This window comes from Canis aureus, chromosome X (assembly GCF_053574225.1).
Source record: "Canis aureus isolate CA01 chromosome X, VMU_Caureus_v.1.0, whole genome shotgun sequence".
NCBI lineage: Eukaryota > Metazoa > Chordata > Mammalia > Carnivora > Canidae > Canis > Canis aureus.
Window position 1 is genome coordinate 98,451,441 of NC_135649.1, and position 22,033 is coordinate 98,473,473.

Genomic DNA, 22,033 nt, shown 5'->3' on the forward strand with positions numbered 1-22,033 from the left:
TTAATTTCTTTTTAAAATTTATTTATTCATGATAGTCACACGGAGAGAGAGAGAGAGGCAGAGACACAGGCAGAGGGAGAAGCAGGCTCCATGCACCGGGAGCCCGACGTGGGATTCGATCCCGGGTCTCCAGGATCGCGCCCTGGGCCAAAGGCAGGCGCCAAACCGCTGCGCCACCCAGGGATCCCAACAAAATAGTTCTAATAAGAGTCAAGGCTTTCCCATTTCTTTCTTCATATTCCGCTGTATAAGGTCATTTTGCTTTATTTTTTTATTTTTTATTTTTTTTGCTTTATTTTTTAATATTCTACTTCTTTGGGGGCACTTGGGTGGCTCAGTCGATGGAGGATGCAGCTCCTGATCTTGGGGTCATGAGTTAGAGCCCCACATAGGGCATAGAGCTTACCTAAAAAACTAATAATTGGGGCATCTGGGTGGCTCAGTCATTTGGGGGTCTGGCTCCTGGTTTCGGCTCAGGTCATGATCTCATGGGTCATGAGATTGAGCCCCAAGTCAGGCTCCTGGCTTGGCTGGGAGTCTGCTTCAGGATTCTCTCCCTCTGCCCCTACCCTCACTGGCTCAAGCTCCTTCCCTCCCTCTCTCTTTCTCTCAAATAAAGACATTTTTTTAAAAAGATTTTAGTTATTCATGATGAGAGAGAGAGAGAGAGAGGCAGAGACACAGGCAGAGGGAGAAGCAAGCTCCATGCCGGGAGCCTGACATGGGACCCGATCCCGGGACTCCAGGATCATACCCTGGGCCAAAGGCAGGTGCTAAACCACTGAGCCACCCAGGGATCCCCTAAAGAAATTTTTTTAAAAAAAAATTCATTTATTTATTTGAGAGAGAGAGTGTGCGTGCATGCATAAGCAGGGAAGGGGCAGAGGGAGAAGCAGACTCTCCCTTGAGCAGGGAGCCAGACATGGCACTAGATCCCAGAACTCCAGGATCATGACCTGAGCCAAAGGCAGACACTTAACCAAATGAGCCACCTAGGTGCCCTATAAAGAAATATTTTTTAAAAAATAAAAAGCTAATAATAACAATACCCTACTTTCTTGGTATCATACTCAGAATTGGGAGAAGATTCCAAGTACCTTCATTTTTATTTTCATTGGGGAGGTTAATGGGGAGAGGCAGGAGTGGCGTGTCTTTTTTTTTTTTTTTCCCAGGATTTTATTTATTTATTTGAGAAAGAGACAGAGTGCGAGAATGAGTCAGGAGGAAGGGCAGAGGGAGAGGATGAAGCAGGCTCCCCGCTCAGTGCAGGAAGCCCGTTGTGGGGTTCTCTCCTAGGACCACTTGATCTCAGAACCCTGGGATCATGACCCGAGCTGAAGGCAGATGCCCAACTGACTGAACCACCCAGGCACCCCAGAGTGGTGTGTCTGATAGTTTCTGTATAGGTGGCATCTGGCTAGCAGATACTTACTTGGGAGGAGGAGTGCTAATTTTATTTTTATTTTTATTTACTTTACTTACTTATTTATTTATGTATTTATTTATTTTATTTATTTATTTATGATAGTCACACAGAGAGAGAGAGAGAGGCAGAGACATAGGCAGAGGGAGAAGCAGGCTCCCTGCAAGGAGCCTGATGTGGGACTTGACCCCAGGACACCAGGATCATGCCCTGGACTGAAGGCAGCGCTAAACCGCTGAGCCACCCAGGGATCCTCAGGAACCCAAGCTCTTGACACCTGCAGCATCTTTGGTTTTGTTTACCTTGTTGCCTTTTCTTCTTTCTCATAAAAAGGCAACTGTATTATCCTTATATTTTAAAGACTTGAAACTAAGGTTCAGAAGTGAATAAAACTTCTTTAGAACCAGTAGGGAAGCTTGAGTAAGCTTTTGGGTCCTTTAGAAGCTCTTTGTTGACAACAATTAAATAGCCATCGAGTGTTCTGAATTTGGTTAGCCTCTCAAGTATGGAAGTATCATTTCTTGGTGGGAAAGTTGTCTTCATTTCTGTAAATACAAGATTTGATGACTAAGGTCATTCTTACCATTAAATTCAGTGAATTCCATTTTTCTTTTCTTATTTCATCCAGCAAATATTCATTGAATACCTAGTCTGTGCCAGGCCCTGTGCCTAATCAGTTGTATACCCTCACAGGAGAAATTGAATTACAGAATCTAAGAGTTGTAGGTCTTAGCCTTTTATTTTTTTATTTTTTAAAGACTTTATTTATTCATGAGACACAGAGAGAGAGAGAGAGAGAGAGAGAGGCAGAGACACAAGCAGAGGGAGAAGCAGGCTCCATGCAGGGAGCCTGACATTGTTCTCAATCCTGGGTCCCCAGGATCACATCCTGGGCGGTGCTAAACCGCTGAGCCACTCGGGCTGCCTGGTCTTATCCTTTTAATTAAATGAAAATACCAAAGCATTAGAGCTGTGCTGTCCAGTAAGGTAGCCATTGCTAACTGCAGATAGCTGCTGACCGCTTGAAATGTGGCCTGTCTGAATTGTGATGTGCTGTTAGTATAAAATACACACTGGATTTTGAGGAGTTAATTTGAGAGAAATAGGTAAAATAGCTCATCATTGATTTTTTTTTATTGATCATATATTAAAATAATACTGTTTTTGAAATACCAAATTAAATAAAATATATATATATATATTTTTTAAATTTATGATAGTCACAGAGAGAGAGAGAGAGAGGCAGAGACACAGGCAGAGGGAGAAGCAGGCTCCATGCACCGGGAGCCCGATGTGGGACTCGATCCCGGGTCTCCAGGATCGCGCCCTGGGCCAAAGGCAGGCGCCAAACCGCTGCGCCACCCAGGGATCCCTAAATAAAATATATTAAAATTGTCACCTGTTGCTTTTTTCTTCACGTGGCTACTAGAACATTTAAAAGGACTTGGGTTATATTTTTATTAAACAGTGCTGTCTTAGACCTTCAGTGACTTGGCAGGGTTATTCATCTAGTTGGGACTCCTGTGGCTTTTGCAAATTATAGGTCACCTTACTGTGAAAATGGCAGATAATGTTTGTTTTGATGAAAATCGTGAGTAATTCAAACAGGTTTAAATATTTTATTTATTATTATTATTATTTAAATATTTTATTTGACAGAACGAGAGCACAAGCAGGAGAGTAGCAGGCCCCCCGCAGAGCAGGGAGCCCGATGTGGAGTTCCATCTCAGGACCCTGTGGTCATGAACTGAGCTGAAGGCAGATGCTTAATCTGCTGAGCCACCCAGATGCCCCTAAAAGATTTTATTTTACTTGAGAGAGAGCACACAAGCTGGAGGGAGAGAGAGAGAGAGAGAGAGAGGGAGAGAATCTGAAGTGGACTCCTCAACTGAGTGTAGAGCCTGATGTGGGGCCCTGATCTCATGACCAGGAGGTCATGACCTGAGCCAAAAACAAGAGTTGGCTGCTTGACCGGCTGAACCACCCAGGCACCCCTACACAGCTTTGAATTGACTCTAAGGACTAAAGTTAACACTAAGGACTTTGAAATAATATACATTTTAAATTAAGCCTGGAATGTTAATCTGGTAGAATATTTTAGTTTTTCAGATTGAGAGATTTTAAAAGTGGAAAACTGGAAAAATATACAAACTGAGTAGCTTAAACCTGTTTTTCCTTTTTCCTAAGCATTCATCACTTGCTCTACATAGGTGATCCCTGATCCCCCAAAATTTTATTGGAGGTGTGTGCAAGAGGTGGGGGGCAAAATTCATCTCTGTTTTTTTTTTTTATCTTATTAGGTAGATTTTTTTTTAATTTATCTACGATAGTCAGAGAGAGAGAGAGAGGCAGAGACACAGGCAGAGGGAGAAGCAGACTCCATGCACCGGGAGCCCGACGTGGGACTTGATCCCGGGTCTCCAGGATCGCGCCCCGGGCCAAAGGCAGGCGCCAAACCGCTGCACCACCCAGGGATCCCGGTAGATTATTTTTTTTAAAAGACTTACTTATTTACTCATGAGAGACAGAGAGAGAGAGGCAGAGACATAGACAGAAGGAGAAGTGGGCTCCCTGAGGGGAGCCCAATGTGGGACTTGATCCTGGACCTTGGATCCTGAGCCAAAGGCACACGCCCAACCACTGTGTCCTGGTAGGTTGGTCTAGTAGTAAAAGTGACTCTTCATTATGGAACAGACATTTGAGCAAGTATAAGATCAGGCTCTGGCAATGCAAAGGTGAACAAAGCATAGCCCCTGAATAGAACTACAGGCTTTTTGTTTCATTTTGTTTTGACTTTTTATTTGGAAATAATTCCGCAAGTACAGAAGTTGCAAGGTAAAAATTACATACAAGAGCACCTTAGGGCAGCCCCTGTGGCACAGTGGTTTGGCGCCGCCTGCAGCCTGGGGCATGATCCTGGAGACCCGGGATGGAGTCCCGCATCGGGCTCCCTGCATGGAGCCTGCTTCTCCCTCTGCCTGTGTCTCTGCCCCTCTCTCTCTCTCTCTCTCTCTCTCTCTGTGTCGCTCATAAATAAATAAAATCTTAAAAAAAAAGAGCACCTTATATGCTTTATCCATATTCCTCTCTTGTTAACGTTTGCCGTTTTTGCTTTATTCCTCTCCCTCCGTGTGTTTGCGCGTGCACTGTGTGTGTGCATGCACATGTACACGTACACATGTCATATATGTTCTTTCCTGAATCATTTGAGAGTAAGTTGTCATGCCCTTTACTCCTAAATATTTCATTGCCTAACTTCCTAAAACTAATGTAGTCTCATATATAGCCATAGTACAGTTATCAATTCAGTATACTTAGTAAATTCAATAAATTAAACATAATGGAGTACTTTTTATAATCTAGCATCTGTGTTTCTATTTTGTCAGTTGATCCATTCTTTTATAACATTTTCCCCCACTTAGTAGGGGACCCAGTCTAGGATCAGTTATTAGCTTTAGTTTCATGTACTCTGTCTCCCTTAATCTGTGATATTTTTTTTTTGCCTTTTTCTTGTATTACTTTAGCGTTTTTAAAATGACAGTTTTACCCTGTCCTCACCCCCCTCCTTTTTTCAGTAGAATTTTTGTCGTTTTTGCTTTGTCTCTTATTAGACATTTCAGATTCTGCGTTCCTGACTGGAATACTATAAAGTAATATGTTTTCTCAGGGTGTCACATCTGGAGGTGTACGTTCTCCATCTTTCCCACATTGATGTTAATTTTGATTAGCCAATCACAATATTGCTTGATTTATCTACTGTGTAATTTTGCCCCGTTGCAACTGATAAGCAGTTCTTTGGAGAGATACTTGAAGACCATTCATACATACTACTCTTTATCCAAATCTACTCCTAGATTTAGCATCACTTGATTTTTGCTTGAAGCAATCTGTACTGTGATATCTGCACAGTGATGATTTTTTAGGTTTCAGCACTCCTTGCATGTTTACCAATTGGATTCTACTGTAAATAAAAGCCCACCCTTCTCCATTTATGTATGTATGTATTTATTTCATACTAATGGCAACTCATGGGTTCCTCTTTTCTACAGGCCTGTAATTCATTAGTGTCCTTAATTATTTTGGTACTCAAATTATCACAGATTTGGCCATTGGAAGCTTCTTCAAGCTGGCTCCCAGGTCCTTATGACAAGCTCCCATCATTTTTGAGTACTTCCCCACTTCGTGGTGTAACAACTTGTTCCAGGTAAAGCTACAGTTTTATCTGAAAGACCTTTATTTTTTATTTTTTTTAAGATTTTATTTATTTATTAGAGAGAGAGTGTGCACAAGCCAGGGTAGGGGTAGAGAAGCAGACTCCCCACTGAGCAGGGAGCCCAATGAGGGGCTCGATCCCAGGACCCTGGGATCATGACTTAAGCTGAAGGCAGTTGCCTAACCCACTGAGCCATGCAGGTGCCCCTCTGAGAGACCTTTAGATACACAAGTGGCTAAGCGTAGTGTGCTTGGTGTACTTATGAGGATAAGCACAACTTGCTGTGACAGCATAGTGGAGGGTCCTCTAGCATGGTGTGGGTGGAGGAGAAGCATGGCAGTAGGACTCAAGGAATGGGGTTGTCAGTGGAAGCTTCCTTTGAGGAAGCGCCATCAGTACCAACATGTGTAGGATCAGTGTGGCTTAGAGAAGCAGTGGTGAGGGAGGAAAAAAAGCATCTCAGACAGATGGATGATCATGGTCTAATGCCCTAAGAGGAGGCAGCACAGGATCACACCTGGCTCTGTTCTGTTGGGATGCATTGAGTGGAGGGGACTGATCAGATCTGCATCTTAGAACACAAACACTCTGGCACTGATGTGGAAGAAGGCAAGACCAGAGGTGAGAGAGCAGCAGGAAGTTGGAGCTGTAATGTTGATGACAATATTCAGAAATGCCCTAAATAATAGTAACAAATGCTTTCTGACTTATTAATGTTTGCCATTTAAATTTTGCTACAACTCAGGATGCCTGGGTGGCTTAGCGCTTGGGTGGCTCAGCAGTTGGGCGTCTGCCTTCAGTTAAGGGCGTGATCCTGCGGTTCCGGGATCGAGTCCCTCATCGGGCTCCCTACATGGAACCTGCTTCTCCCTCTTCCTATGTCTCTGTCTTTGTCTCTCATGTCTCTCTCTCTCTCTGTCTCTCATGAATAAATATATAAAATCTTTTAAAAAAATTTTACTACAACCCTACTATTATTTCCATTTTATAGATGAAATTTCAAAGGCATAAGGATTGAATATATTTCTCAGACACTCACAAATGGCAGAACTGGGGTGGAAACCACGAGCACTTCATTTCACTCTCTGGTTGGTTGTGCAAGAGTCGAAGTCCAGGATTACACCTTGGTTTCTAGTATCGTTGAGTAAATAGTGGTAACATTCATGGAGAGAACAGAGCATTTGGGGAAGGGTTGTGGTGAGGATTTCCTTTTTGAATATATTGACAATTATCTTTGGGCATATCCAGATGGTGCTCTGTAGTAGGCAGGTGGTTATGTGTCTGGAGCCTTAGAGCATGATGTTTAAGATACCAGTTTGGGAATCATCAGCCTTTAAATGTTATTGAATGCTTACTAGTGGATAGGATGGCTGGTTACAAGGTTGTAGAATGAAAAGAGGAAGCAGCTTAGGGCAAAAACCAGACAAATGTTAATGGGACAAAAGTGGGAAAGGGCAGCCCAGGTGGCTCAGCGGTTTAGCGCCGCCTTCAGCCCAGGGCCTGATCCTGGAGACCCAGGATCAAGTCCCACGTGGGGCTCCCTGCATGGAGCCTGCTTCTCCCTCTGCCTGTGTCTCTGCCTCTCCTCTCTCTGTGTCTCTCATGAATGGATAAGTAAAATCTTAAAAAAAAAAAAAAAAGAGGTGGGAAGAAACCAGACTAGTATATTGTTAAAGAGCCTAAAAAAAGAAGTAGCAATGAGTATTGTCAAATGCTGCAGAGGTTAAGGGGGCATAGGGACCAGAAAATATATCCTCTGGATTTAGCATCAGAGAGATGGTTAAGTATGTCAGTGGAACAGTGATAAGAGCCAGATTAAAGCAAACTAAGGAATGAATTGCAGGGAGCAGAAGAGTATAGGGTAGATAGAAAGTCTGCATATATGCCAGTCATATTCCCCCACATTTTAATTTTTCTTTTAAAAAATATTTAAATTCAATTTGCCAACATATAGTATAACCCCCAGCGCTCTTTCCAGTAGGTGCCCTCCTTGGTGCCCATCACCCAGTTACCCCATTAATTTTTCTTCATGTTTATTAGACGGCTTTTGTGTGGTGATTGGAAGTCATTAAAAACAGTTGCTAATAGCTCTTTTTACCTGTGGTTAGCTAATCTCATAGCTATGGGCTTTGTGGCCACTTTGTTAGAGTGTGCATAATTCTTGACAGTCTTGGCTTGGAAGGAAGAAGAGAACAAGCCAGATGCCCAGTAGAAGCCAACAGTTTGCATGCAAAACGACATGACCTGCCCATAATCAGTAGCAAGTTTGAGATTCCATGAGGATTGTTTTTTAAGTATCTCCTTAATTATAAACCAACAAAAGTAATTCATTATTTTCCTTAAACATTTTTAGTTCATTTTTTCCAAAGATTCATTTAGTTTTTTAAAAAAAATCTTTTTTATTGAAGGATAGTAGTCTTACAGGGTCATATTAGTTAGAGGTATACAACAGACAACAGAGTAATTCAATAATTCTAGACATTACAAGTGCTCACTACAATAAATGTAGCTACCATTTGTCATGACACAACATTATTACAATATTATTGACTGTATTTCCTATGCTGTACTTTTTATCCCCATGACCTATTTTATAACTGGATGATGGTACCTGTACCTCTTCATCCCCTTTATGTATTTTGCCCATCCCTCCTCCCCTCTGGCAACCACCAGTTTGTGCTCTGTGTTTTTGAGTCTGTTTCTGTTTTCTTGTTCATCTGTTTTGTTTTTTTTAGATTCTACATGTAAGAGAAATCTAATAGTATAAGTCTTTCTATGATTGGTTTATTTCACTTAGCATAATACCCTGTAGATTAATGTTGTGAATGACAAGATGTAATTTGTGGTTGAGTAATACTCCATTGTGTATATATACTAAATGTTCTTTACCATTTAGCTACCAGTGGACGCTTTGGTTGTTTCTTTCTTTTTTTTTTTTAAGATTTTATTTATTTATGTATTCATGAGAGACAGAGAGAGAGAGAGAGGCAGAGACACAGGCAGGGGGAGAAGCAGACTCCATGCAGGAGCCCGATATGGGACTCGATCCGGGAACCCCCAGATCATGTCCTGAGCTGAAGGCAGATACTCAACCACTGAGTCACTCAGGGGTCCCTCTTTTTTTTATTTTTTAAGATCTTATTTATTCATGAGAGACACAGAGAGAGAGAGAAGCAGAGACACAGGCAGAGGGAGAAGCAGGCTGCATGCAGGGAGCCCGACATGGGACTTGATCCCAGGTCTCCAGGATCACACCCCAGGTTGAAGGCGGCGCTAAACCACTGGGCCACTGGGGCTGCCCACTTTGGTTGTATCTATAACTTGGCTATTGTAAATAATGCTGCGTTAGAAATGGGGGTGCATGTAGCTTTTCAAATTAGGGTTTTCATTTTCTTCAGGTAAATACCTAGCAGTTGAATCACTGGATCATATGGTATTTCTATTTTTAATTTTTTGAGGAACTGCCATACTGTTTTCCATAGTAGCTGCACCAGTTTACATTCTCATCATGAGTGCATGAGGGTTCATTTTTCTCCACAGTTTTGCCAACACTTACTTTGGTCTTTTTGGATATTAGACATTTTGACCAGAGTGAAGTGCTAATTCATTGTGATTTTGATTTACACTTGCCTGATGATGAGTAATGTTGGGTGACTTCTCATGTGTCTCTTGGCCATCTGGATGTCTTCTTTGGAAAAATGCCTATTCAAGTCTTCTGGCAATGTTTTAATCAGAATGTTTGGTGTTTCATTGTTTCTTTTCTTTTCTTTTTTTTTTTTTTTAGTGTTATACGCATTCTTTATATACTTTGCATATTAGCCCTTTATGGGATATATCATTATCATTTGCAGATATCTTCTCCCCCTTCAATACGTTGTCTTTTTGTTCTTTTTGATGGTTTCTTTCACTGTATTAAAGCTTTTTTGTTTGATACAGTCCCCATAGTTTATATTTTCTTCTGTTTCACTATCTAAGGAGACATACCAAAAAAAAAAAAAAAATGTTGCTAAGGCTGATGTCCAAGACATTACTGCCTGTTTTCTTTTAGTTTTATTTTTGCAGGTCTCACATTTAGGTCTTGAATCCATTTTGAGCTTCTTTTTATGTATGTTTTAAGAAAGTGGTACAGTTTGATTCTTTGGCATGTAGCTCTCCAGGTTTTTTATTAGCACCGTCCATTGAAGAGACTATTTTTCCCCATTGTATATGTTTGCTTCCTTTATTGTAGATTAATTGACCTTGTGAGCCTGGGTTTCTTTCTGGGCTGTATGTTCTGTTTTATTGAGCTATGTGTCTATTTTTGTACCAGTACCATACTGTTTTGATTACTATACCTTTTTAGTATAGCTTGAAATCTGGGATCATGATACTTTGAGTTTTGTTCTTTCTCAAGTGTGCTTTGGCTATTTGGGATCTTTTGTGGTTCCATACAAATTTTGGCAGTATTTTGTTAATTTATTTATTCATGAGAGACACAGAGAAAGAGAGGCAGAGACACAGGCAGAGGGAGAAGCAGGCTTTATGCAGGGAGCCCAATGTGGGACTTGATCCCAGGACCCCAGGATCACACCCTAAGCTGAAGGCAGACGCTCAACTGCTGAGCCACCCAGGCATCCCAGGATTATTTGTTCTAGCTCTGAAAATGCTGTGGGTATTTTGATAGGGATTGCATTGAGTCTGTAGATCGTTTTGGGTGGTATGACATTTTAATGATAATTATACCATTCCATGAACCTGATGTATCTTTCCATTTGTGTCATCTTCAGTTTCTTTCATTAGTGTCTTATAGTTTTCCAAGTACAGGCCTTTCATCTTGGTTAAGTTTATTTCTACGTATCTTATTTTGTTTTGATGCACTTGTAAATGGGATTATCTCACTTTTTCTTTCTCCTTTGTTATTAGTGTATAGAAATACAACGGATTTTTGTGTATTTTGTATTATGTAACTTTACTGAATTTATTTATTGGTTCTAATAGGCTTTTGGTGGCATCTTTGGGTTTTTTTCTATATAGAGTCATGTCATTTGTGAATACTGAAAGTTCTATTTCTTCCTCACCACTTTTGATGCCTTTTATTTCTATTGTTTGATTGCTGTGACTAGGACTTCCAGTAGTACGTTGAATAAAACAGATGAGAGTGGACATCCTTGTCTTGTTCCTGATTTTAGAGGAAAAACTCTCACTTGTTCTCTGTTGAGTGTACTGTTAGCTGTGGGATTTTCATCTGTAGCCTATATTACGTTACCCTCCCGCTGAACCCACTTTGTTGAGAGTTTTTATCATGAATGCATGTTCAATTTTGTCAGATCTTTTTTCTCCATTTATTGAGATGATCATATACTTTTTATCCTTTCTTTTGTTAATGTGGAATATCACATTCATTGATTCTTGGATATTGAACCATCCTCACAGTCTTGGAATAAACCCCACTTGATTGTGGTGAATGACTTTCAGTGTACACCATTTAGCTCATATTTTGTTGAGGATTTTTGAATCTGTATTCAGGGATATTACTCTGTAATTTTTAAAGATCATTATTTTTTTAAGAGAGAGTGTGTGAGCTGAGGTGGGAGGGGTAGAGGAAGAGGAGAGAATCTTAAAGAGACTTCCGTGTGGAGCCTGATGTGGGGCTTGATATCACCAACTTGAGATCATGAGCTGATCTGAAACCAAGAGTCAGATGATGCTTAACTGAGGCAGCCCAGGCACCTTTGTAATTTCCTTTTATTGTAGTGTCTTCATCTAGTTTTGATATCAGGGTAATACTTGTCTCATAGAATGTGGCAACTTTCCTTCTATTTTTTTTTTTTTTTGAATACTTTGAAAAGGTTAAGTAATTTGGTAGAATTTACCTGTGTAGCCATCTGGTCCTGGACTTTTGTTTTTTGATTATTGATTCAGTTTTGTTACTAGAACTAATCACTCTGTTCCAGTGTCATATTCTTTCTGATCCAGTCTTGGGAGATTGTATATTTCTAGGAATTTAGCCACATCTCTTCTATGATGTCCAGTGTTTCGGCATAGAATTTATGGTAGAAGTCTCTTATAATCCTTTGTATTTTTTTTAATTTTTATTTATTTATGATAGTCACACAGAGAGAGAGAGAGAGGCAGAGACACAGGCAGAGGGAGAAGCAGGCTCCATGCACCGGGAGCCCGACGTGGGATTCGATCCCGGGTCTCCAGGATCACGCCCTGGGCCAAAGGCAGGCGCTAAACCGCTGCGCCACCTAGGGATCCCTCCTTTGTATTTTTGTGACATCAGTTGTTATTTTGCCTCTTTCATTTCTTTTTTTTTTTTTTTTTTAAGATTTTATTTATTCAAGAGAGACACACACACACACAGAGAGAGAGAGAGAGAGAGGCGCGGAGACACAGGCAGAGGAAGAAGCAGGCTCCATGCAGGGAGCCCGACGTGGAACTTGATCCCGGGTCTCCAGGATCATACCCCGGGCTGAAGGCAGCGCTAAACCACTGAGCCACCTGGGCTGCCTTTCTTTCTTTCTTTTCTTTTTTTTCCTTCCTTCCTTCCCATCCTTCCCTTTCTTCCTTCCCTTTTCTTCCCTTCTAGAGCACGCAGGGAAGTGGCGTGGAGGGGCAGAGGGAGAGGGAGAGAGAATCTTAAGTAGGCTCCATTTCCAGTGTCAGCTCTATCCCATAACCATGAGATCATGATTTTTTTTTAAAGATTTTATTTATTTATTCATGAGAATACACAGAGAGGAGAGAGAGAGGTGGGGGGCAGAGACACAGGCAGAGGGAGAAGCAGGCTCCATGCAGGGAGCCTGACGTGGGACTCGATCCAGGGTCTCCAGGATCAGGCCCTGGGCTGAAGGCGGCGCTAAACCGCTGAGCCACCAGGGCTGCCCATGAGATCATGATCTAAGCCGAAATCAAGATTTGGATGTTTAACTGACTGAGCCATCTGGGCACTCCTCTCCTCTTTCATTTCTGATTTTATTTATTTGAGTCTTCTTTTTTTCATGATGAGTCTGGCTAAAAGTCTGTCAGGTTTTTTGTTTTGTTTTGTTTTGTTTTGTTTTTAATATTTTCAAAGGACCAGTTCCTGGTTCACTGATCTTTTCAGCCTCTATTTCATTTATTTTCATTCTGATTCTTACTTTTTTTCTTTCTTCTAGTAACTCTGGGCTTTGTTTGTCCTTGCTTTTTCTAGTTCTTTTGAGTGTAGAGATCTTTCCTTTTCTTTTTTTTTTTTTTTTTTTTTTTTTTGAGATCGGCCTGTATCCCTATAAACTTCCCTCTTAGAACACTTCTGGGGATCCCTGGGTGGCGCAGCGGTTTGGCGCCTGCCTTTGGCCCAGGGCGCGATCCCGGAGACCCGGGATCGAATCCCACGTCGGGCTCCCAGTGCATGGAGCCTGCTTCTCCCTCTGCCTGTGTCTCTGCCTCTCTCTCTCTCTCTCTCTCTCTCTCTGTGACTATCATAAATAAATTAAAAAAAAATTTAAAAAATTAAAAAAAAAAAACACTTCTGCTGGGACACCTGGGTGGCTCAGTGGTTGAGTGTCTGCCTTCAGCTCAGGGCATGATCCTGGTCCGGGGATCGAGTCCCCCCATCAGTTTCCCTGCGAGTAGCCTGCTTCTCCCTCTGCCTGTGTGTCTCTCTGCCCGCCCCCCCCCCCCCCATAAATAAGTAAAATCATTAAAAAAAAAAAAGCGCTTCTTCTGTGCTGCAAAGATTTTGAACTGTTGTGTTTTCATTTTTATTAGTCTCCAGGTATTTTTAAATTTCCTCTTTCCTGTCCTTGTTGACATATTGGTTGGTTAGTAGCACATTTTTTTAGTTTCTGCATGGTTGTGTTTTTCCAGTTTTTGTTGTTGCTGTGGTTACTGATGTCTAGTTCCATATCATTGTCATTAGAAAACATGTTTGATATGATTTCAATCTTCTTAAATTTATTGCGACTTGATTTATGACATAACATGTGGTTTATCTTGGAGAATGTTGCATGTCCACTTGAAATGAATTATGTATTCTTCTGTTTTGGGATAGAATGTTCTGTATATATTTGGTTCTTTGGTCTAATGTGCCATTCAAAGCCAGTGTATCTTGATTGATTTTCTGTGTCATTGATCTATCCATTGATATAAGTGGAATGTTAAAGTGTCTTATAATGATTGTATTACTCTGTTTCTCCCCCACTTTTTAAAAAGATTTTATTTATTCATGAGAGACACAGAGGCAAAGACACAGGCAGAGGGAGAAGCAGGCTCCGTGCAGGGAGCCTGACATAGGACTCGATCCCGGGTCTCCAGGATCACACCCTGGGCTGCAGGCAGTGCTAAACCACTGAGCCGCCTGGGCTGCCCTCCCCTTTTGTTTATTAACATTTGTTTTATGTATTTAGATGCCCTAATGTTGGGTGTGTGTTTACAATTGTAATATTTATTCTCTTGTTGGATTGATCCCTTTATCATTATGTAATGCCCTTCTTTGTCTTTTGTTGCAGTCTTTTAGAGTATGTTTTGTCTGATAGAAGTATTGCTACCCAGCCTTTTTTGTTTTTATTTCATTTGCATGGAATAGTTTTCCATCTCTCACTTTCAGTCTGTCTTTTTGTCTGAAGTTAAGTCTCTTGTAGGCAGCATGTAGATGTGTCTTTTTTTTTTTAATGCATTCGGTCACCCTGTGGCTTTTGATCATAATGTTTAGACCATTCACATTTAATTATTAATAGGTATGTACCTTTTGTAATTTTGTTAATTTTTTCTGATAGCTTTTGGAGTTAGGGATCTTTCTTTGTTCTCTTCTTTTCCCCATGATTGGGGACATTTAGTTTTGTTTTTTTTTTTTTTTAATTTTTATTTATTTATGATAGTCACACACAGAGAGAGAGAGAGGCAGAGACATAGGCAGAAGGAGAAGCAGGCTCCATGCACCGGGAGCCCGATGTGGGATTCGATCCCGGGTCTCCAGGATCGCGCCCTGGGCCAAAGGCAGGCGCCAAACCGCTGCGCCACCCAGGGATCCCGGGGACATTTAGTTTTATGCTTGAATTCCTTTTTATTTTTTTGTGGTCTATTACAGGTTTTTGTGTTGCAGTCACCATGAGGTTCATATATAACATTCTAAGTATATAGCAGTCTGTATTAAGTTGATGGTTGCTTAAGTTCTAACACACTTTCAAAGACTGGATTTTGGGATGCCTGGGTGGTTCAGCAGTTTAGCGCCGCCTTCAGCCCAGAGTGTGATCCTGGAGACCCGGGATCGAGTCCCACATTGGACTCCCTGCATGGAGCCTGCTTCTCCCTCTGCCTGTGTCTCTGCCTCTCTTTCTGTGTCTCGTGAATAAATAAATAAAATCTTTAAAAAAACAACAACAAAGGACTGGATTTTTACTTTCCCCATCCATCTTTTATATGTTTTACATATTTTTATTTTGTGAATCCCTTAATTTTTTAGGTACAAATGATTATTACTACTGTTGCCTTTTTCCAACCCCCTTACTGTTGCCTTTTTACCTTCTTATAGCAGTGTAAATGATTGATGTACTGTGTGTTTGCCCTTACCCTTGAAGTTTTTTTCCTGTCATAGTTTTCTTACCTTTTGTCATGGCTTTTTCTTTTCCACTTAAAGAAGTCCCTTTAGCATTTCTTGTAAGACTGGTTCAGCGATGATGAACTCCTTTAACTTGTTTGTCTGGGAAACTGTCTCCTTTGATTTTGAGTGATAACCTTGTAGTGCAGAGTATTCTTGGTTCTAAGTTTTTTCCTTTCAGCACTTTGAATATGTCTTACCACTCTCTCTTGGCCTGCAAAGTTTCTGCTGAAAAATCAGGTAATACCCTCATGGGTTTTTTTGTTGTTGTTGTACATAACTGTTTGGTTTCCTCTTGCTGCTTGTAAGATTTTCTCATCTTTAATCTTTGACATTTTAATTATTACTTGTTTTGGTATGGGCCTTTTTTGGTTCATCTTATCTGGGGTTCTCTGTTTCCTGGATCTGGATGTCTCTTTTCTTCCCTAGATTAGGGAAGTTTTCAGCTATTATTTCTTCATATGAGTTTTCTGCCCCTTTCTCTCTTAGCTCCTTCTAACAGCTGCATGATGTGAATGTTGACTTGCTTGGTGTTGTCACAGGCCCCTTAACAATCTTCATTTTTAAAAATTTCTTTTTGGTGTTCAGCTTAAATGTTTTTTGTCACCCTGTTTTCTGGATTGCTCATCTGTTCTTCTGCATCCTCTAATTTCCTGTTAATTACCTCTGGTGTATTTTTTATTTTAGCTATTACCTCAGATTAAAAAAAATAGTTTCCTTTTGTTGAAGTTCTTATTCTTAGTTCATTCACTCTCAAGTCTGGTGAGCAACTTTATGATCGTTACTTTGAAATCTTTGTCAGGTTGATGGCTTATCTCATTTTGGTTTAGTTATTTTCTTGAAATTTTGTCTTTGTCTATTCCTCTGCCCCCTTTTTAAATTTGATTTTGTGTTTGTTTCTATGAATTAGGTGAAAGAACTACCTCTCCCAGTCTTAGAGGAGTGGCCTTACATAGGCACATTGCCCGTGTGGACTGTGTTCCTCTTGGGTTTGGGTAGCTGGCTGGCTCGAGTTGTAATGGGTGTGGGCTCTGGGTCCCGGGAGCAGAACCTGGTGCGGATGGAGGTGTCTCAGGGTGGTTTGCACTGTGCCCCCTTGGTGAGATTACTGGAGCCATAGTGTGTGTGGAGCGATAGGCCTGGTGTGTGCCCCCACTGGGGCTTCCCTGCTTGGAAGACTGGAGCTGGTGCGTGCTTGGGGCCCAGGACTAGCTGAAGTGGCGGGGTGTCTAGAACACCTGGTCCTTGTTCTGTGTGAACTTTCAAGGTGGGAGAGGGAAGGTAAACATTGGCACTCACCAGCACCTCTGACTCCACTGTTTGGCGGATGTTCTGGGGTTAATAAATGGTTTTCCTTCACTCATCGTCTAGTTACCCTTTAAACTGCAGTTTATTTTCTTTGCCCCGGGCAGGTGAATCTGTACACGCGTCTGTGAGTGATACCTTCCACTATTGGAGTTTGTGGTGTCAACGTGGCGTTGCCCTTACTACTGGGCTTCTCTTTCTCTTGCCGTACTGATTGAGGTCCCTCTAGCCTTGTACTGTGCACAAGGTGTTCTGTCAACCCTCTGTTCTTCAGGAGGAAGTGATTTATACGTAGGCATAAATGTGGTGAGTCCCTGGCAGGAGAGGAGTTTAGGGTCTTCCTCTCCTGCCTTCTTGTACCCATCCAAACACTTTTTATTTTTAAAATACTGATTATGGAGGCACCTGGGTGATTGATTCAGTGGTTGAGTGTCGACCTTTGGCCCAGGTTGTGATCCTGGGGTCCTGGGATGGAGTCCTGCCTCGGGCTCCCTACTCCCTACTCCCTTGGGGAGCCTGCCCTTCCTCTGCCTTCCTCTCTGTCTCTCATGAATAAATAAATAAAATCTTTTTTTTAAAATAAAATCTTTTTTAAAAATTAAAAAATGGGAAATATATGCAGTTGAACCCTTGAACAACATAGGTTGGAACTGTATGGGTCTACTTATATGCAGATTTTTAAAAATAAATACAGTGCCCTAAATGTGTTTTTTCTTTCTTACGATTTTCTTAATATTTTTTCTCTAGTTTACTCTATTGTAAGAGCACAGTATATAATCATTTAACATGACAAAATACATATTGATCTACTGTTTATGTTATTGGTAAGGTCAACAGTAGGCTGTTAGTAGTTAAGTTTTGGGGGAGTCAAAAGTTAAATATGGATTTTCGACTACACTGGGGTTGGTGCCCCAAACCCCCGTGTCTTTCAAAGGTCGTATGTGTTAAAATGTTTATCAATTTATTGATCCTTGATGCTGCCAGTTAATTTATGATTTCATCATTATTTCACTAGTTGCCTTATTTATATAGGCGTGGTTAACTTGAGTAGTGCCAGTGAGATTGGATGTTAATGTTCTCTACTCAAACCATAACCTCAAATCCTGCTATCTTAGCACCTCTGCCAGTGGCATCAGAAATACATGAAAGCCTAGCTATTTAGGTCTGGCTGATGATGGACCACGAGCATCATTTTTTTAATTAGTTAATTTATTTTTCTTCTAAGATTTTATTTAAATTCAAGTCAGTTAACATATTGTGTACTCTTGGTTTCAGGAGTAAAATCTAGTGATCCATCACTTACTTACAACACCCAGTACTCATCACAAGTTCACTCAGCAAAATGCCTGTTACTCATTTAGCCCATCCCCCACTCACCTCACCTCCAGCAATGCATCATCCTTAAAAACAAAGGATTCTACATTTCCATTTTTATTTGCTAGTTACTTCCTTCAGACATTGGGTTTCCTTTACTCGTACTTCAAATTCAAACGTTTTGGCCTCAAAGTCCAAGTAGAATGTAAGACCGAAAGGACAAGTAATGCTTTGTGGTGTGATCATTAAGTCCTTGTTGTTGTTGTTGTTTTTCAGACATCAAAATGATTACTCTGCTTTAGAATGATATGATAGCCCTTGGGAGAACATGAATGATTATACTTAAGTAGCATTTCTCAAGGCTAGCAAAATACAGTTGCCAAATAGTAATATTCTGTAGTTCTAATCTAGCTGCTGCTTTATTTTTTTTAAGCATTAAAATGAAATTGAGGTTTTAGGAATTTTTTGGCTTGTTTCTAAACCAGCGATTGTCTATATTACATCAGAAAAGTCTGGCTAAGTTGAATTTGTCAATTTTACAACTTTGGAATTAAGTATACTTATTTTAGGTTTCTCCATTTTAACATAGTGATCATTTGTATTTGAATAAAGTGAAATATGTAATTAACCTATACTTTATTGAAGTATTGTCATACAATGTTACATGAGTTTTAGGTGTACAACACAATGATTAACTTTGATTTCTTTTAATAGAAAATGAATGTGGTGTTAGAAGATCACTACTATTGGAAGGCTGGTTAGCATCGATTTCCTAACAGATACTTGACCACCATTTGTTCTGGCATGGCGCAAAGCAGTCCGCAGCTTGATATGCAGGTTCTCCATGACCTCCGACAACGTTTCCCGGAGATTCCAGAGGGTGTTGTGTCTCAATGCATGTTACAGGTAGATTACCCAGCAATGATAGTGATATTAAGCTACGGTTTTCCTTCTTAGATCTGGCTTTGCTTTGTAGTGACTAGAAGTCAGTTAAGTTTCCTTGTCTTTGTGGAGGGCAGTGGGAGATATCTAGAGCAGGATTTCTCAGCCTTGGGCTGGGTTATCTATGTTGTGGGGCCCTGCCTTGTACTTTGTAGACTGTTTAGCAGCATTCCTGATCTCTACCACTAGATGCCAATAGCACTCTTGCAGTTGTGACAACCAAAACTGTCTCCACACTTTGTTAGATATCTTATGGGAGGTAAATCTACCCCATTGAGAACCAGTGATTTAAAGAAAAAAGTAAAGGCATGTAGCAAAAGAAAAAAACTGGTTTTGTTTACATTTTAGTTTTTACATATTTGGAGTTGTGTGATCAGTCCCAAATCCTTAGATTTGAATTTTTTTTTTTTAAAGATTTTATTTATTTATTCATGAGAAACCGAGAGAGAGGTAAAGACACAGGCAGAGGGAGAAGCAGGCTTCATGTAGGGAGCCCGACATAGGACTCGATCCCAGGTCTCCGGGATCATGCCCTGGGCTGAAGGCAGCGCTAAACCTCTGAGCCACCCAGGCCACCCTAGATTTGAAATTTTTTTTTAAAGATTTTATTTATTTTATTCATGAGAGACACATGGGGTGGGGGGAGGGGAGGCAGAAACACAGTCAGAGGGAGAAGCAAGATCCATGCAGGGAGCCTGACGTGGGACTCGATCCCGGGTCTCCAGGATCACGCCATGGGCTGAAGGCGGCGCTAAACCGCTGAGCCACCAGAGCTGCTCTAGATTTGAATTTTGAATCTCAAAATTATCATTATAAGTTTGTAGGCTATATACTTATGAGCCAATTTTTTAAAGTCTAGAGAGTCCAGTTTGTTTCTTACTGGTTTTCTAGTTGATAAATGCTTACTAATCTGTAATTTTAAGTGTAAGGCCACTTTCTCTAGTTTAATCATATTCCTTTGGTTTTGTTGTCTTGTAGTGAAATAAATCTTTAACATTCAGTATAATGTGTTTTTTCCCATTCAAGGGACAACAGAGAAACCGGCCTAATGTTCCTTTTTTTTTTTTAATTTTTATTTATTTATGATAGTCACACACAGAGAGAGAGAGAGGCAGAGACATAGGCAGAGGGAGAAGCAGGCTCCATGCACCGGGAGCCTGATGTGGGATTTGATCCCGGGTCTCCAGGATCGCGCCCTGGGCCAAAGGCAGGCGCCAAACCGCTGCGCCACCCAGGGATCCCCTAATGTTCCTTTCGTTGAATTTTGCATCATCCTCCGCAGGATCTCATGTTTTGGGTTATAGCATTTTCCTGTTTGGTTCACTTTTGGGTACAGTATTTTTGTCCACTGGACTTCCTCACACAGTTCAGATTATACCATACTGCATAATATGCAAACTCTACCTTACTGCAGTGTCAGTAGCTCAGGTTATCACCTAAGCCTATATACAGTTGAGGTTAATTGCAAATAGAGACTCACAGAACAATTGTGGTAAAAGGTGCTTCCTGGCCCTTCTACTAGGTCTAGACCATAATGCTTTTCTTACTCAGTCTTTTCAAGAGTATGTGTCTATGTATATGTATGTGTATATAATATATATATATATATATGTATATATATATATATATATATATATATTTTTTTTTTTTTTTTTTTTAATCTGACCTCTTGGGGTACCTGGCTGGCTCAGTCAGCAGAACAATTTTTGATCTCAGGGTCATGAGTTCAAGCCCCACATTGGGTGTGGAGCCTACTTAAAAAAAAATTCTGACCTCTTTATCCAACTAAATTTTTATTTCTTCATTCATATTTACTGTTTGATAAATTCTGCATTTTTTTTCTTTTGAAGCCTTTGTGTACGCTAAAGATGATACTAGAATTTATTTTGGTGATACTCTTTTAAAAATGCTTTCATAAAGGGCAGCCCTGGTGGCTCAGCGGTTTAGCACCACCTTCAGCCCAGGGTGTGATCCTGGAGTCCCGGGATCGAGTCCCATGTCTGGCTCCTTGCATGGAGCCTGCTTCTCCCTCTGCCTGTGTCTCTGCCTCTCTCCCTCTCTGTCTCTCATGAATAAATAAATAAAATCTTTTTAAAAAATAAAAATGCTTTCATAAAGATAATACTTAAATATCTTATATTACTGGTTTAAATTTTTTCTTCAAAGGAAAATTTACTTACCTTATCACTGTAGACATGCATTTGAATAGGCTTACCAGTCAACTTTGTAACATTGTGAATTTGGGTCCTCTTGTGAGAATACTATTTAGGCTATCTAATGCACTGTAGAAAACATGAAATTTCAGCAGTGTTAATACAAATGTCAAAAAGTGAAGTTTCCATGAGTGCTTTAGGTTTCATGTAAAACTGGCTAATTTTTGTTCTCCTTTTAGTCTAATTCCAGAGATACTTTATTTTCATTTTTCAGTTCTTTTCTTTCAGATATCTGTCAGTGACATTTTCTAGTTGGTGATCAGTTTGAATCCTTTGGATCCAAATTTGCTTAATATCTAGCTTCTCTTCCTTGATCAGAATGATTTTTTTTTTAAGATTTTATTTATCTATTCATGAGAGAGAGGCAGAGACACAGGCAGAGGGAGCAGGCTCCATGCAGAGAGCCCGATGTGGGACTCGATCCCAGGACTCCAGGATCATGCCCTGCCCCGAAGGCAGGCGCTAAACCGCTGTGCCACCCAGGGATCCCCCGATCAGAATGATTTTGAAGCAGGATTTTTAAAAAGGCCAAACTTTGAGTTCTAATAATTTTCTTCTTAAATTTCAACAAATACTTGTCTCCATGGCTCAGAATTTTAGTGTCAAAGCTTTATATAAGGAAAGAGAATACAAGTTATGTATGCAATTTTGATAAAGCCAATTCTTTAAGTTTCTGGGAATTCATTTTGCAAAGATTTGCCTAACTGAATCTTTGTTTACTTCCTAAAGCTTTCGTATAGTAATTTACTCTTGGCCTAACGTCCTCTCCCTTGAAATTACTGTGTTATAGTTGAAACAGCAGTGAGAGTTGGGAGACCGAGAATCTAGAATTGGCTCTCCTGTTAACTAGTTAAATGCTTATTGTCAAGCCATGTAACTCTGCGGGCACCTCTTTCTTCATCTGTAGATGAGTTTGAGTTCAAATAGATGAACCCTAAAAGTTATTCCTGCTCTAAAATTACAGCAGTTTATGTTCTCTTTTAGGTTTCACCTTATTTGTCTCTTAGCAGAAGTGAAAGTGTTTCATTTTTATATAAAATGTGCTTTTTCCTAAAATCAGTATG

At 40.5% G+C, this 22,033-nt stretch overlaps 1 protein-coding gene across 13 annotated transcripts in view; it reads left to right on the forward strand.

The window, feature by feature from the left end:
* Positions 1-22,033, forward strand: part of TAB3 (TGF-beta activated kinase 1 (MAP3K7) binding protein 3) — an 89,131-nt gene that overhangs the window by 40,643 nt on the left and 26,455 nt on the right. For 9 of the 13 annotated variants that reach the window (XM_077888842.1, XM_077888840.1, XM_077888829.1 and 6 more), the window contains one exon: positions 18,529-18,720. The exons of 1 other annotated variant lie outside the window; for it this stretch is intronic. In XM_077888842.1, coding sequence (XP_077744968.1) covers positions 18,619-18,720 — 102 coding nt within the window. In that variant the 5' untranslated portion in view covers positions 18,529-18,618. Of the gene's footprint in view, positions 1-5,523; positions 5,628-18,528; positions 18,721-22,033 lie in introns of all 13 variants that reach the window. 3 more of the 13 variants (XM_077888831.1, XM_077888835.1, XM_077888837.1) reach the window with 1 other exon arrangement.